Source organism: Pseudophryne corroboree, chromosome 8 (assembly GCF_028390025.1).
Source record: "Pseudophryne corroboree isolate aPseCor3 chromosome 8, aPseCor3.hap2, whole genome shotgun sequence".
Lineage (NCBI taxonomy): Eukaryota > Metazoa > Chordata > Amphibia > Anura > Myobatrachidae > Pseudophryne > Pseudophryne corroboree.
In genome coordinates, this window is record NC_086451.1 from 121,796,421 (window position 1) to 121,810,973 (window position 14,553).

General features: G+C 45.0%; 1 protein-coding gene across 1 annotated transcript in view; it reads left to right on the plus strand.

Moving 5' to 3' along the window:
- Positions 1-14,553, plus strand: part of ASTN2 (astrotactin 2) — a 1,124,462-nt gene that overhangs the window by 414,676 nt on the left and 695,233 nt on the right. Inside the window, exon 4 of the mRNA XM_063936906.1 lies at positions 11,297-11,404. Coding sequence (XP_063792976.1) covers positions 11,297-11,404 — 108 coding nt within the window. The remainder of the gene's footprint in view (positions 1-11,296; positions 11,405-14,553) is intronic.

The following is a 14,553-nucleotide window of genomic DNA, read 5'->3' on the forward strand; positions in this document are numbered from 1 at the left end:
AAAGGAATAAATGAGGAAATGTCCAGACCCACCGAAGCAGGGACGTGCAGTAAGGGGAGGCAGGGGAGGCAGTGCCTCACCTGTCATAATGATTAAAATAATAAAAAGAAGATATTTATAACAGAGTTTGTTATCAATATCTTTTTTTCTTATTTTAATAATCCCCCCCCCTGTGGCTGCTTGTGAGGGTGGGAGGCAGCGGGAGAGGTGCCTCCCGCTGCTAACATTAAAACTCCGGGCAGCGGGGGGCGGGTAGGGGGCGGGGCGCAGCAATGGGCTGTGAAAGCCCATTGAAAATGAATGGACAAGCGGCACCTATACTGGTGCCGCAATCACAGGGGCGTGCGATGAATGCACGCCCCTGTCAGTGTCCAGATGTGATTGGCCCAGCGGATCCAGTGCTGGATCCGCTGTCCAATCACCCCCTTCCCGGCTGCAGCAGGCGCCGTGGGCTGTGTGGGCGCCCGCTGCAGCCAGCGCCGCTACTATGGGAGAGACGTCATGAGTCATGACGTCTCTCCCATAGTACAGAAGAGACGAGCCGGCGGCGGACGGACGGAGGACGGACGGAGGACAGCGCTGCAGGAGTGGTAAGTATGTGTGTGTGTGTGTGTGTTTTTTTTTTTTTATGTGTTTGTGTTGGGGCACAGCAAGAGGGGCACAACAACTGGGGGGCACAGCAACTGGGGGGCACAACAACTGGGGGGCACAGCAACTGAGGGGCACAGCAACTGACACAGCAACAGGGGCACAGCAAGAGGGGCACAGCAACTGGGGGGCACAACAACAAGGGGCACAGCAACTGGGGGGCACTACAACAGGGGCACAGCAACTGGGGGGCACAACAACAAGGGGCACAGCAAGAGGGACACAGCAACTGGGGGGCACAGCAACTGGGGGCACAACAGCAAGGGGCACAGCAACTGGGGGGCGCATCAACAAGGGGCACAGCTACAGGGGCACAGCAACTGGGGGGCACAACAACAAGGGGCACAGCAACAGGGGCACAGCAACTGGGGGGCACAACAACAAGGGGCACAGCAACAGGGGCACAGCAACTGGGGGGCACAACAACAAGGGGCACAGCTATAAGGGGCACAAGTACAAGGGGCACAGCAACTGGGGGGCACAATTACAAGGGGCACAGCAACTGGGGGCACATCAACTGGGGGGCACAACTACAAGGGGCACAGCAATTGGGGGGCTCAACTACAAGGGGCACAGCAACTGGGGGCACAATTACAGGGGTCACAGCTACTGGGGGCAAAGCAACTGGGGGCACAGCGACAGGGGGCACAACTACTTCGGGCACAGCTAGGGGCAAAGCTACAAGGGGCACAGCGACTGGGGTCACAACTACTGGGGGCACAGCGACTGGGGGCACAACTACAAGGGGCACAGCAACGGGCACAGCAACTGGGGGGTGCAACAACAAGGGGCACAGCAACAGGGGCACAGCAACTGGGGGGCACAACAACAAGGGGCACAGCAACGGGCACAGCAACTGGGGGGCGCAACAAGGGGCACAGCAACTGGGGGGCGCAACAACAAGGGGCACAGCAACAGGGGCACAGCAACTGGGGGGCACATCAACAAGGGGCACAGCAACTGGGGGGCACAACAACAAGGGGCACAGCTATAAGGGGCACAAGTACAAGGGGCACAGCAACTGGGGGGCACAGCCACAAGGGGCAAAGCTACAGGGGGCACAGCTACAAGGGGCACAGCGACTGGGGGCACAACTACAGGGGTCACAACTACTCGGGGCACTGCTACTGGGGGCACTGCTACAGAGGGCAAAGCTACTAGGGGTACAGCTACTAGGCTCACAACTATTGGGGGAGCCTGCTCCATCATCCCAGTTAGCAGCAGCACTCTCCCCTGTCTGTGCTAACGTCTTCCCGCGTCAGTGAGGGCATAATATTCATTAATTTCTCTCTCTCGCTCGCTCTCTCTCTCTCTCTCTCTCTCGCTCTCTCGCTCTCTCTCTCTCCTCCTGTGGATTACTTTGTTTGTAAGTATAATTTTCATTTTTACAGGTACCCCTTTTGGATTCTACTGGACAAGTGGACGTGACCGGCGTGGGATGTAGGTAAGTGATCTCTCTCTCAGTTTTACAGGAACCACCTATTGGATTCTACTGGACAAGTGGACGTGACCGGCGTGGGATGTAGGTAAGTATGTGTGAGTGTGTAAGTGTGTTTTAATAAATTTTTACTTTCACGGTGTGTGTGTTGTCTTTTTATTTGGGTATTTTTTGTTGTTGTAGAACTACAGGTACCAGCGGGCCCGTTATTTCCCCGCATGCTGGCACTTGAGGTTCTCCAAGTACCAGCAAGCGGGGGAGGCTTGCTGGGCCTTGTAGTTCCACAACAAAAAAAACAATATTCTTTTTTATACACACTTATGGCTATCAGCCCGGCACCCACCGCCCAGGGGTGCTGGGGACAGCCTCGGGCTTCACCCCTGGCCCTTGGGTGCCTGGAGGGGGGGACCTCTTGATTTAAGGGGTCCCCACTCCTCCAGGGAACCCCGGCCAGGGGTGACTAGTTGGGGGGTAATGCCACGGCCGCAGGGACCTACATAAATGTGTCCCCCGGCTGTGGCATTATGTCCCTGGCTAGTGGAGTCCGGTGCTGGTTTTAAAAATACGGGGGACCCCTACAACTTTTGTCCCCCGTATTTTTGGAACCAGGACCGGTCTAAGAGCCCGGTGCTGGTTGTCTAAATACGGGGAACCCCTGTCCAATTTTCCCCCAGTATTTAAACAACCAGGACCGGCTCAAAGAGCCCGAGGCTGGTTATACTTAGGAAGGGGGACCTCACGCATTTTTTTTTTATTTTTTTTTAACCCATTCAGATCCTTCTCCATTAAGTTAATGGAAGCCCTGGACAACAAAATTGCATTCATGTACTCCTCCCACTCCCTTCCCAAACACTAATTTTTATTTTTTTCTATAAAAATGTACAATATATCACAAGTATGATGAGCAGGCAGGCAGCGGGCATTGGCGGCATCGGACTGAGGTGCAAATTAGTGGCGGAGGGCTGGGTCAGTTGATGGTGGGCTAGTTTGTAAGCCATTGGCGGTGGCAGCAGGCATTGGCTAAGTGGCAGTAGTGGGCATTGGCTCGGCGGCGGTAGGGGTCATCGGCAGGATTCGGCGGACATTATGGCTGTAGTGCCTCACCAGCCTCTGACCTCACCGCACGCCACTGCACCGAAGGGTTTAGTGAGCAGTATTGGGGATGCTGGTAATAGAAGAAACTGCGAGTGATGTTTGTAAGTCACTGATAACTTAGAATTTGTGAGTGATGACAGAGACGCTGATGACGTGAGAAACTGAAGTGCAGGGGTTTTTGACGCTGTGAATTTGTAGAGCTTGAGAACTGAGACTGAGATGCTGATGACGTGAGAAACTGAAGTGCAGGAGTTTCTGACGCTGTGGATTTATAGAACTTGAGAACGGAGATTGAGACGCTGATGATGTGAGGAATTGAAGTGCAGGGGTTTTAGATGCTGTGGATTTGTAGGGTTTGGGAACGGAGACTGAGATGCTGATGACGTGAGAAACTGAAGTGCAGGGGTTTTAGACGCTGTGGATTTGTAGAACTTGAAAATGGAGACTGAGACGCTGATGATGTGAGGAATTGAAGTGCAGGGGTTTTAGACGCTGTGGATTTGTAGGGCTTGAGAACGGAGACTGAGACGCTGTTGGATTTGTGGAACTTGAGAACGGAGACTTGAGATGCTGATTACTTGGAACACGGATGACTGGTACGCAGAGAGATTACCGGCTGCTGAATACACTGGAGCCGGTGTAGCGAACTGGCAGCTGGAAATGCCGGAGACACTGGAGTACAACTGCAGAGATCCTTGCCGGTAACAAGAGCACTGGCATCTACGTCAGGGAAAGACGATACTCAGGCCCTGAAGCTCTGTCCGGCGTCTGACTTTGAATCTCCCGCCAGCGCTGGATTGGCGGAGCAGTCTGATGACGTCACCTGCCCCCCGTTCACGTGATGCCGGGTGTCATGGTGGCGCCCATGCCCCGGAGAACCACCGGTAGCCGCGCCAACCAGACGCCGGAGCCCGTGGTCCACCGAATGCAGAGGCCGCAACACCGACCAGCAGACCCGCAGGGGTAAGCGCGGCGAAAGCTGCTTCTGGTGTGTGACAGACATCACTTTATCCATCAGCTTGTTGAAAAGGGATCTGTTGTTGTGGTTCATATTGCCAGTGAAGAGAACTTTTTAGATGTGCTTACAAAGGAGTTACATCACATCCGCTTGTCATGATCATATAACGGAGTCGACTGGAAGTCAGTTGACATGCTAATGTTTTCTTACTTGTCTAACCTTATATTTTTCCAGCAAATAGTATAAGGTTGCAGATTAAGCATAATGATACATGACACAAATCTCTCTATATCAGATCTCTGGGGGTCATTCCGAGTTGTTCGCTCGCAAGCTGCTTTTAGCAGCTTTGCACACGCTAAGCCGCCACCTACTAGGAGTGAATCTTAGCTTATCAAAATTGCGAACGAAAGATAAGCAAAATAGCGAATAGACACTTCTTAGCAGTTTCTGAGTAGCTCCACACTTACTCGGCATCTGCGATCAGTTCAGTGTTTGTCGTTCCTGGTTTGACGTCACAAACACACCCAGCGTTCGCCCAGACACTCCTCCATTTCTCCAGCCACTCCCGCGTTTTTCCCAGAAACGGTAGCGTTTTTTCGCACACACCCATAAAACGGCCTGTTTCCGCCCAGAAACACCCACTTCCTGTCAATCACATTACGATCACCAGAACGAAGAAAAAACCTCGTAATGCCGTGAGTAAAATACCTAACTGCATAGCAAATTTACTTGGCGCAGTCGCACTGCGGACATTGCGCATGCGCATTAGCGACTAATTGCTCCGTTGCGAGAAAAAAATACAGAGCGAACAACTCGGAATGACCCCCTCTGTCTTTTGCCTTTTACGCAGATTAGCAACTGAGCCGGGCACAGAAGCTACATGTAATGGCACCCGCATTATTCAGTGTATCCGTGCATTGCACCTTTGCTGCATTAGTGATGTACATTTTTTGTGAAAAAGTATCTGGCGTGGCAGTTGGCACAGCTAAATTACAGTCAGTTGTACCCATATGGGGCTATTTGATGTGATTTGAGGATAGGTGTACCTGGACACATATGTACCAGTACATATCTGGTGCCAGGTATATGCAATAGGTTATATTTGGTGCAAAGTATACACATTTAAACCATAATTGATACCACATACAATATAGGGCCTGATTCGCATGCAATGCCGAAGTTCACATAGTGCAATTTTTAGCAACTACACATGCACAGAAATTCTAAAAACCCATATAGCGCATGTAGTGTGCACCCAAAGGAGCTTTTATGCCCAGGACAGATGGTCAGAAATTGGGCGGAAGAGTGATGGGTGTTCCTGGGAGGTGACTGGGAGGTGGCTGAAAGTGAACACAAAAAAGTACATCCCCTGGGCGTGCTATGGGAGTGTCAGTGAAAGTGACTACATTCTAAGACACACAGCTGCAGCATAGGAGGCAGGGACAAACTGCACCTGCCATAGGGCTAGTGCCATTGTCAATGGTAGTTTCTATAGAATCACCAGCGGTATTACAGCGTGCAGAGATGCAGAGAGTAGATGTCTCTGTCTTTTCAAATGCAGGCTTGTACACCAGGGGATGGGCTGATACTAACATTTGCATGCCGCTGCGACTCTGACAACAGACCATTCTAAGTAAACGCTCTCATTCTCTTTATTAATGGAGTTGCCACCTCTGAAACTTCTTTAGTTGTCCTGTGTCTGTAATAATGGTTATATTATGTACAGTATAACCATTGTTTTCCAGAGACTCAGAGTGTATCTCAGGGGGATCTCACAGTGTTTATCAGTACCCATAAACCCCCTTGATGTAACTGTTTTTCTGAAACAGCTAAGTCTCCAGGGTAAATGTAATAGCCAGCACAATGCAAGCATCATCGAGTTTCCAGTGAGTTTAAAGGGGCAGTCATTGAAAGACAAAACCACCTGATATATAAGGAAACCTCCCTTGCAAATCCTGTGATTCTCTATGATCAGCCAAATAGTGCTGAAGAGGGAACTGAAATTCCCGTCTTCGCACATTTGTAAGCAATGCCAGTGAACCTAAAGAAAAATTAACAGCGCTACCTTGGATAAATTTAAAAATGAATCATGTATAGCAGATTAATCTAAACAACCCTTATTTATTGGAAGAGTTTAAAATAGAGTTTGTTAACTCACGTATTAAATTAATGTCATTGAATTTTCCCTTCACAAATACCTTGGGATCGGTAAATATCTTAAATCATCTGAAACCATTACCATTGGTTAGTGACCACGCTTCTAAATATATATAGACTGTAGCCCACAGAACTGTATGATAAATCCCTGAAAATTGACCACGGATAAGAGGACAATATATGAATGCTGCCATCTAGAAATTTAGTAATTTTTATGCAGTTTTAGCATTTTTATGTGTGTTTATCATTGTATGCAATGTTTCAGTGACATTAATTCGTGAGTTAACAAACTCTATTTTAAACTCTTCCAGTAAATAAGGGTTGTTTAGATTAATCTGCTATACATGATTCATTTTTAAATTTATTCATGGTAGCGCTGTTAATTTTTCTTTGTGTCTTGTGTATGTATTGTGGAGAGTGACTACCTCCATCAAAACAGCTGCTAGGGAAACCAACCCAAAGTAGCACCCATTTTAGATACATTTCGGTATATCTTTTAATGCCAGTGAACCTGAATGCCAATGGCACAGCACTCTGTGGCGCAGTATCGACACGTGAGACCACTACATCACTAATGAGGTTCGGATAAGTAGGATGAAATCTATTCTACACATGCGCTGACCATATCTCATCTTAAAATGCCGGGGAACGGAAGATAAGTGCATGGTCGCATGGGAAATGCCCATCTGGCTGTCCCAGTTAAGTGGTTAGCCTTACAGGATGTACCAGACTGTAAGTTTTTTTAAGCTTGTGGAAAACAAATATAGCAATCCAAGCAATTGCACAACCAAAATCCATTTTTACAGAAAAAAACTAAATGATTTGTATAAGACATGACCAGTGACACTGTTACTACATTTCTTCTTACAGTACATTTCAGAATTACATCCACTGAAGTCCGACTTTTTATTTTATCTCCTGGTATCAATTTTTCAATCTTAAGGATGGTTGCCGTGTCTGCTTTCAGCCAACCTTGTGGCACTAACCCAGTTACTATATGAGGGAGTGCCTAAATATAAGAAATTGTGTTCCATCAATTACTTAACTCAGATCCTTTAGCACATAAGTGTGCTTGGCATCAGGACCCAGTGCTTTATCCATTTCAATCTTGTTAAGGCGTAAATTCACCTTCTCCTGTGTTAAACAAGAAACATTTAATGGTGTGCAGAGGCTATTGCTACATAACCTATTTTCTGGCTTTTTGTCCTGTGAGAATACAGATGAAAAAATAACATATTTAGAAGTTCATCTTTTTCTTCATCTTCTACAATTATTTTATCTTTTAGCAGCTCAAGATTTATATATATATATATATATATATATATTATCTTGCCATTTACTGTATGTTCTCGAAAAACATGTTTGAATTCTAAATCAGTCTTTGCTAACTTGATTTTCTTTTTACATATATTGCAACATTCCTTGTATTTCTATAATGCATTTTAGTCCTTTCTAGTTTAAAAAATTTAAATTCTCTACTTTTTCCCCTCATTACCTACAACACTTTGTTATTCAACAACATTAGTTTTATTTTATTCCAAGAAATGTTGTTGCAATATAATATTCAACAGTATTTATTTAAGCGTTTTTAGGAGATTCCCAATGGGCCTCTGTTTTCTTTTTACAGCTCACATTCCCAGTCTACAAGACTCTTGCAAAGCATTTGTTAAAACTTAAGTTAAAAGTTTCCATGTAGGGATAACTATTTCCTAAAAGTAGTTACTTTTATTCCCATTTGCAAGTGGTAGTTGTCTTTTATAACAGATAAATGAAAAAAATGTACCTTAGACAGAACTACCACAGTTTGACTATTCCAACTTCTATCTGGATAGGTAAAATAACTTATGAAACAGACTACATTGTTCTTTAGTGTTCTTTGTTAAAATCAAGTTTATGTTTCTTTTTAATAAAACTCCATTCAGCACTTTACAAGTGTATTTTTTTGAATGTATATCTACCCATAAAGAATCTACATTGCCATATTCTTCAGGCCTTAAACAGGTTATTAGATAAATATTTTCTCTCCTTCATAAACATTCTATCATTCTATATGTTTTACAAATGTGGTGCCTAATTATGATATTCAATCATCCAAGTTTCTTTCATACTCTTTATGTCATAATTCTTCTCTTTCAACATTTTTAGTTCACTTCTTTTGTGTTCTTTTGTTTGGACGATTGCTAACATTTATTGCTATGCTTTTCGTATTCTTAATGCCTTTTATATAACTCTTATAAATCTCACTCGCCAATCCTGATTCAGAGTTGGACACTAACTGAACACAATGCAGCTGTTTGTGCAGTTGAGCAAATATTTCCTACTGCGCTTGTGCAAAAAAATTTTTTAAACCCCTACGACGCAGGTGTTACCCTGACTGTATGTTAGGTTCCTGGTGCTCAGAACAAGGGAGATGTTATGAAGCGAGTCCAGAGCACCAGGACGTAATGCTGGGAAAGGGGAATGGAAAGGGAATAGCCCCTGGCGCCCTATCTCCGTTGTCTCGCCCGTGCTGTCAGTACACTCTTGCGAGACTATGGTTGCTTGAGCCCATGGCAGCCGCGTTTGAAGGGCGGATTACGTCTGCCCAACTTCGATGCCCCCTCAGGTCTTAATGAGAGACAAAGAGTGAACCGAGACAGGGTGATAACAAGGGGCCCTCTGACTAAACAACAAGGCCAGGGGCTACTAACAAACCTAAAACCAAAGTATGTGCGGCTTGCCGCCAAAGGAAAAGAACAACAAAGGAAATGCTGACCACACGCCGACACAATACTTTTGTGTACCAGCGGTGACAGCATAAGCAGAACCCTCTGCAAAACACCAGTGACAGAAATAACGGAATACAGCGGCCTAGGCCGACGGACGAGGCAGAGCCGCTACTCACGGAACCGGTACGAATACTGGCAAATGGACAGGAACCCCCAATGCTGCCGACACAGACTCTCAGAACTGGAGGACAGGCAGAATCCCAAACGACAGACCGGTGGACACCAAGAAGCCAGAAACTCGACCAGGCCTAGGCAAAGCCACCGGACTTCTGGACAGGAACGCTTCACGGCAGGACATGGGATCAGACACAGGAATCGACACAGGGACTGACACAGGGACTGACACATGAATCGACAGACACTGCTACACAGGAGCTCAGGAACTGGCAGGTACAAACTCAGAACTCAAGCAGACTGGAAACCTAGAAATATCACCAGCGTCTGTGAATTGCACTGAGCCAGCATATAACAGAGAGGCCTAATTAATAATGTCATGCAGCTGCCCTGTTGCATGACTCCAAACTGACAAGATGCAATTAGCAGCCAGGTGAGGCTGAACACATGGGAACAAGCTGCAATTACACAGACTCACCAGCGGCAGCAACCAAGAGTATTCTTAAACAGAGCAAAGGGAAATCCTGGCCTGCAAGACAACTTATAAACATAAAATAGGAATGAACCACTACCTGTGGTTCATAACAGTATCCCCTCCTTAAGGGTGAGCTCCGAGCACCCCATGACACCCACGGGGAACATAAACAGAAGTATAACATAAAATACCTAACCGACATGTAAAACAGGAATGAGCCACAGCCGTGGCTCATAACACTGTATGCACAAAGGTTTCTGAAGAAATGTTTTTCGTACCACTAAAAATGTAAAATCAATTAGTATTCAGTCTATGGGTTATTCCTGTTGGAATTCCCCAAGAATTTGTCCTTGGCTCACTTTTTTCTCCCTCAATACCTCTTCCCTATGAGTTCTCGTCAGCTCCTTCGGCCTCTTTTGCTACCTGTGTGCTGATGACACACAATATATCTCCTCATATGACTTCTTACCATCAGTTCTATACTTGGTCTCCTGCTGTCTGTTGGGCATTGCCACTTGGATGTCTCAATGTTTCATGAAACTTAACAGCTCTAAAGCTGAATATATTGTCTTCCACCCTCCAATGTCTTCTCTCATTGCCAATCTGTTCCTCCATTGACAAATATCTCTCTCTCTCTCTTTAGTTTCCGAACTCTGCTGTCTCTGTGTCATCTTTCATTGTGGCCTCATTTTTGCCCCACATTCAGTCTCTCAGCAAATCTTGACACTTTCACTTCCACAACATTTCGGGGATGTGGTCTTTTTGGACTATTGATGCCACTACAAACTATCATCCACACCCTTATCTCCTGCCTTGATTACTGCAACCAATTCCTCACTGGCCTACCCTGTTTTTCTCATGCCCATCTTCAATTCATCCTCAACTTCACTGCCCACCTCATTTTCCTCTGATTGCTTTACCTCCATAAAATTAAAACACTCTCCAACCTTATCTCCACACACACTTCCCTGAGCGCTCTACTCTGCCTCTTCCTATTCCCATCTTCAGGACTTCTCCTGTGCTGCACCAAACATCTGGAATGCCCTACTATGCTCAGTCAGACTTTCGCCTATAACCCTTCTCCTAACTCTCCAGTAACTGCACCCCACATGCCCTATTTGTGTCCACCCATCTTCCTTTAGAAGGTAAAGTCTTGTGAGCAAGGCCCTCTCTCCTTCTGTTTTCACTATGTAATTATATAATTTGTGATTTAAGTTACAGTATGATGTGTACCTGTTTATATCTTGATACATTTTTCACCTTGTACCTATATAATCTTTTATGTACCTTGGCAATGTACAAATCTATGAACATTTGTAAGATAAGCATCTACAAGGTAAATTCCACACATTGGGGCGAAAGTAAAATATGTTAAATTATTTTGGTCATATACCACAGCATAAATGCACTACATTTCTTAGTTTAAAACAAAATGTATGCTATGAAAATAAATTATGAAATGAAAAACTTTAAACTATCTCCATAGGTTACTTATCTGTTAGTGTAAATGTTCATATCAAGCAGGGAATCTAGGCTATTTCATATGCTCTAAAATGTATTTGTAGAATATAATGAAATATTTAAATGCAGTACAATGATGCTATGCAGGAACTATTTGTCATATTGTGCTTCTTGCCTTATAGATCCAACAGGATTTCTAAAGTCAGAGGAGAACTCTGGATCAGAGACAGGAGATGAGACACAGTTGACAATCCAAGGACGGCAGCATGAAAACCAACAGAGAAGCAAAGGTAAGAACAGCATGAGTCTGTAAGAGTGGTCTACTAATGTGCAAAATCATAATCAAAGCTGTCTTCCACAGATAAAAAGTATATAGCCATATATAAAAGAAAAAATATATTTTAAAGACACATCATGAATACATTATGTTTCCACTCATAAAATAGATATTAATGAGAATGTAAACGGCAGGTGCTTTTAAAAAAACTTGTCAGAAAACATTTGGTATGATTATGAATAATTGGGTCTCATTAGATTCTTACCAGCATACAATCATTGAATGTGGAATAAGGCCAATTGACTTGCCTTTTCCAGTGTAGCATACAGCATATCTGCTTTGTTATCCTGCTTTATTTTAATAAAGGCCTTTGTATAAATTGGATTATTTCAATATATTTGATAAAATCTCTTAAATACCTAATTATAAACCGATTTTATTAGAAAAAAGTGTACTCCATTTTAGTTCAATATCTCGCCTATTCTGGCAACTACAGTATGTGACAAAGCTTTTTTGAAACATTTACTGGAAAAAGTGAAAAGTATAGAAAGTCACCATAGAAATAATCCTGAGGAATTGTACAATTCAAATGGAGATATTAAATTCTTTTCACCCCCTTCCACACCCGTTCTGCTTCTGCTGATGGGCATGGTATAATCATTTGAGCTTGCTACCCCCGGGGTAGTGAGGATGCCCAACCCTTTACGCAGTGAAACCTGTATACTATGGGCGTGATATGCGAGATAACAGGGATCACTTTAGAAAAGAGATTGGACGTGATATATCATTTGAATACTAGAGATGTGCGGCAGGCACTTTTAGGGTTTTGTGTTTTGGTTTTGGTTCTAATTCCACTTTCATGTTTTGGTTTTGGCTTGGTTTTCCCTAAATCACCCTTTTGTGTTTTGGTTTTGGTTTTGGATCTGGATGATTTAAAAAAAACAAACATAAAAACAGCTAAAATTACAGAATTTGGGGGTAATTTTGCTCTTACGGTATTATTAACCTCAATAACAATCATTTTCACTAATTTCCAGTCTATTCTGAACACCTTACAATATTGTTTTTAGGCCTAAAGTTGCACCGAGGTGGCTATATGACTAAGCTAAGTGACACAAGTGTGCGGCACAAACACCTGGCCCATGTAGGAGTGGCAATGCAGTTGCAGACAAGATGGCACTATTCAAAAACTAGTCCCCAAACAGCACACGATGCAAAGAAGAAAAAGAGTTGCAATGAGGTAGCTGGATGACTAAGCTAAGCGACACAAGTGTGCAGCACAAACACCTGGCCCATCTAGGAGTGGCACTGCAGTGGCAGACAGGATGGCAGATTTAAAAAATTGGCCCCAAACAGCACATGATGCAAAGAAGAAAAAGAGGTGCAACATGGAATTGTCCTTGGGCCCTCTCACCCACCCTTATGTTGTATAAACAGGACATGCATACTTTAACAAACTAATTATTTCAGCGACAGGGTCTGCCACACGACTGTGGCTGAAATGACTGGTTTGTTTGGGCCCCCACCAAAAAAGAAACAATCAATCTCTCCTTGCGCAAACTGGCTCTACAGAGGCAAGATGTCGACCTCATCCTCCTTCTCCGATTCCTCACTCCTTTCAATGTGTACATCCTCCTCCTCACAGAGTATTAATTCGTCCCCACTGTAATCCACCATCACAGGTTCCTGTGTACTTTCCGGAGGCAATTGCTGGTAAAGGTCTTCCCAGAGGAATTTATAATTCATTTTGATGAACATCATCTTCTCCACATTTAGTGAAAGTAACCTCCTACGCCGATCGCTGACAAGGTTGCCGGCTGCACTAAACACTCTTTCGGAGTACACACTGGAGGGAGGGGGGCAACTTAGGTAAAATACAGCCAGTTTGTGCAAGGGTCACCAAAATGCCTCTTTTTCCTGCCAGTATATGTACAGACTGTCTGACATGCCTACTTGGATGCTGTCACTCATATAATCCTCCACCATTCTTTCAATGGTGACAGAATCATATGCAGTGACAGTAGACATGTCAGTAATCGTTGGCAAGTCCTTCAGTCCGGACCAGATGTCGGCTTTCGCTCCTGACTGCCCTGCATCATCGCCAGCGGGTGGGCTAGGACATTTTATCCTTTTCCTGCATCAGCCATAGCGGCGGGAGAAATTGAAGGACGAGCTGTTGACAGGTCACGTTCCACTTGAGTTGTCAATTTACTAACCAGCAGGTCTTTGCACCTCTGCACACTTGTGTCTGCTGGAAAGAGAGATACAATGTAGGCTTTAAACCTAGGACCGAGCACGGTGGCCAAAATGTAGTGCTCTGATTTCAACAGATTGACCACCCTTGAATCCTGGCAAAGTGAATTAAAGGCTCCATCCACAAGTCCCACATACTTTGCGGAATAGCTCCATCTTAGCTCCTTCTTCAATTTCTCCAGCTGCTTCTACAAAAGCCTAATGAGGGGAATAACCTGACTCAAGCTGGCGGTGTCTGAACTGACTTCACGTGTGGCAAGTTCGAAGGGTTGGAGAACCTTACACAAGACGGAAATCATTCTCCACTGCGCTTGAGTCGGGTGCATTACCCCTCCTTTGCCTATGTCGTAGGTGGATGTATAGTCTTGAATGGCCTTTTGCTGCTCCTCCATCCTCTGAAGCATATAGAGTGTTGAATTCCACCTCATTACCACCTCTTGCTTCAGTTGATGGCGGGGCAGGTTCAGGAGTGTTTGCTGGCGCTCCAGTCTTCGGCACGCAGTGGCAGAATGGCGAAAGTGGCCCGCAATTCTTCGGGCCACCGACAGCATCTCCTGCACACCCCTGTCATTTTAAAAAAAATTCTGCATCACCAACTTAATTGTACAGTATGTACAAAACATAGGACATGCTGGAATTTGCCCAGATGTAATGCACGTACAATATTGGTGGCGTTGTCCGATATCACATATCCCCAGGAGAGTCTAGTTGGGGTTAGCCATTCTGCGATGATGTTCCTCAGTTTCCATAAGAGGTTGTCAGCTGCGTGCCTCTAAAGGAAAGCGGTGATACATAGCGTAGCCTGCCTAGGAACGAGTTTGCATTTGCGAGATGCTGCTACCGGTGCCGCTGCTGCTGTTGCTGCGGCAGGCCATACATCTACCCAGTGGGCTGTTACAGTTATATAGT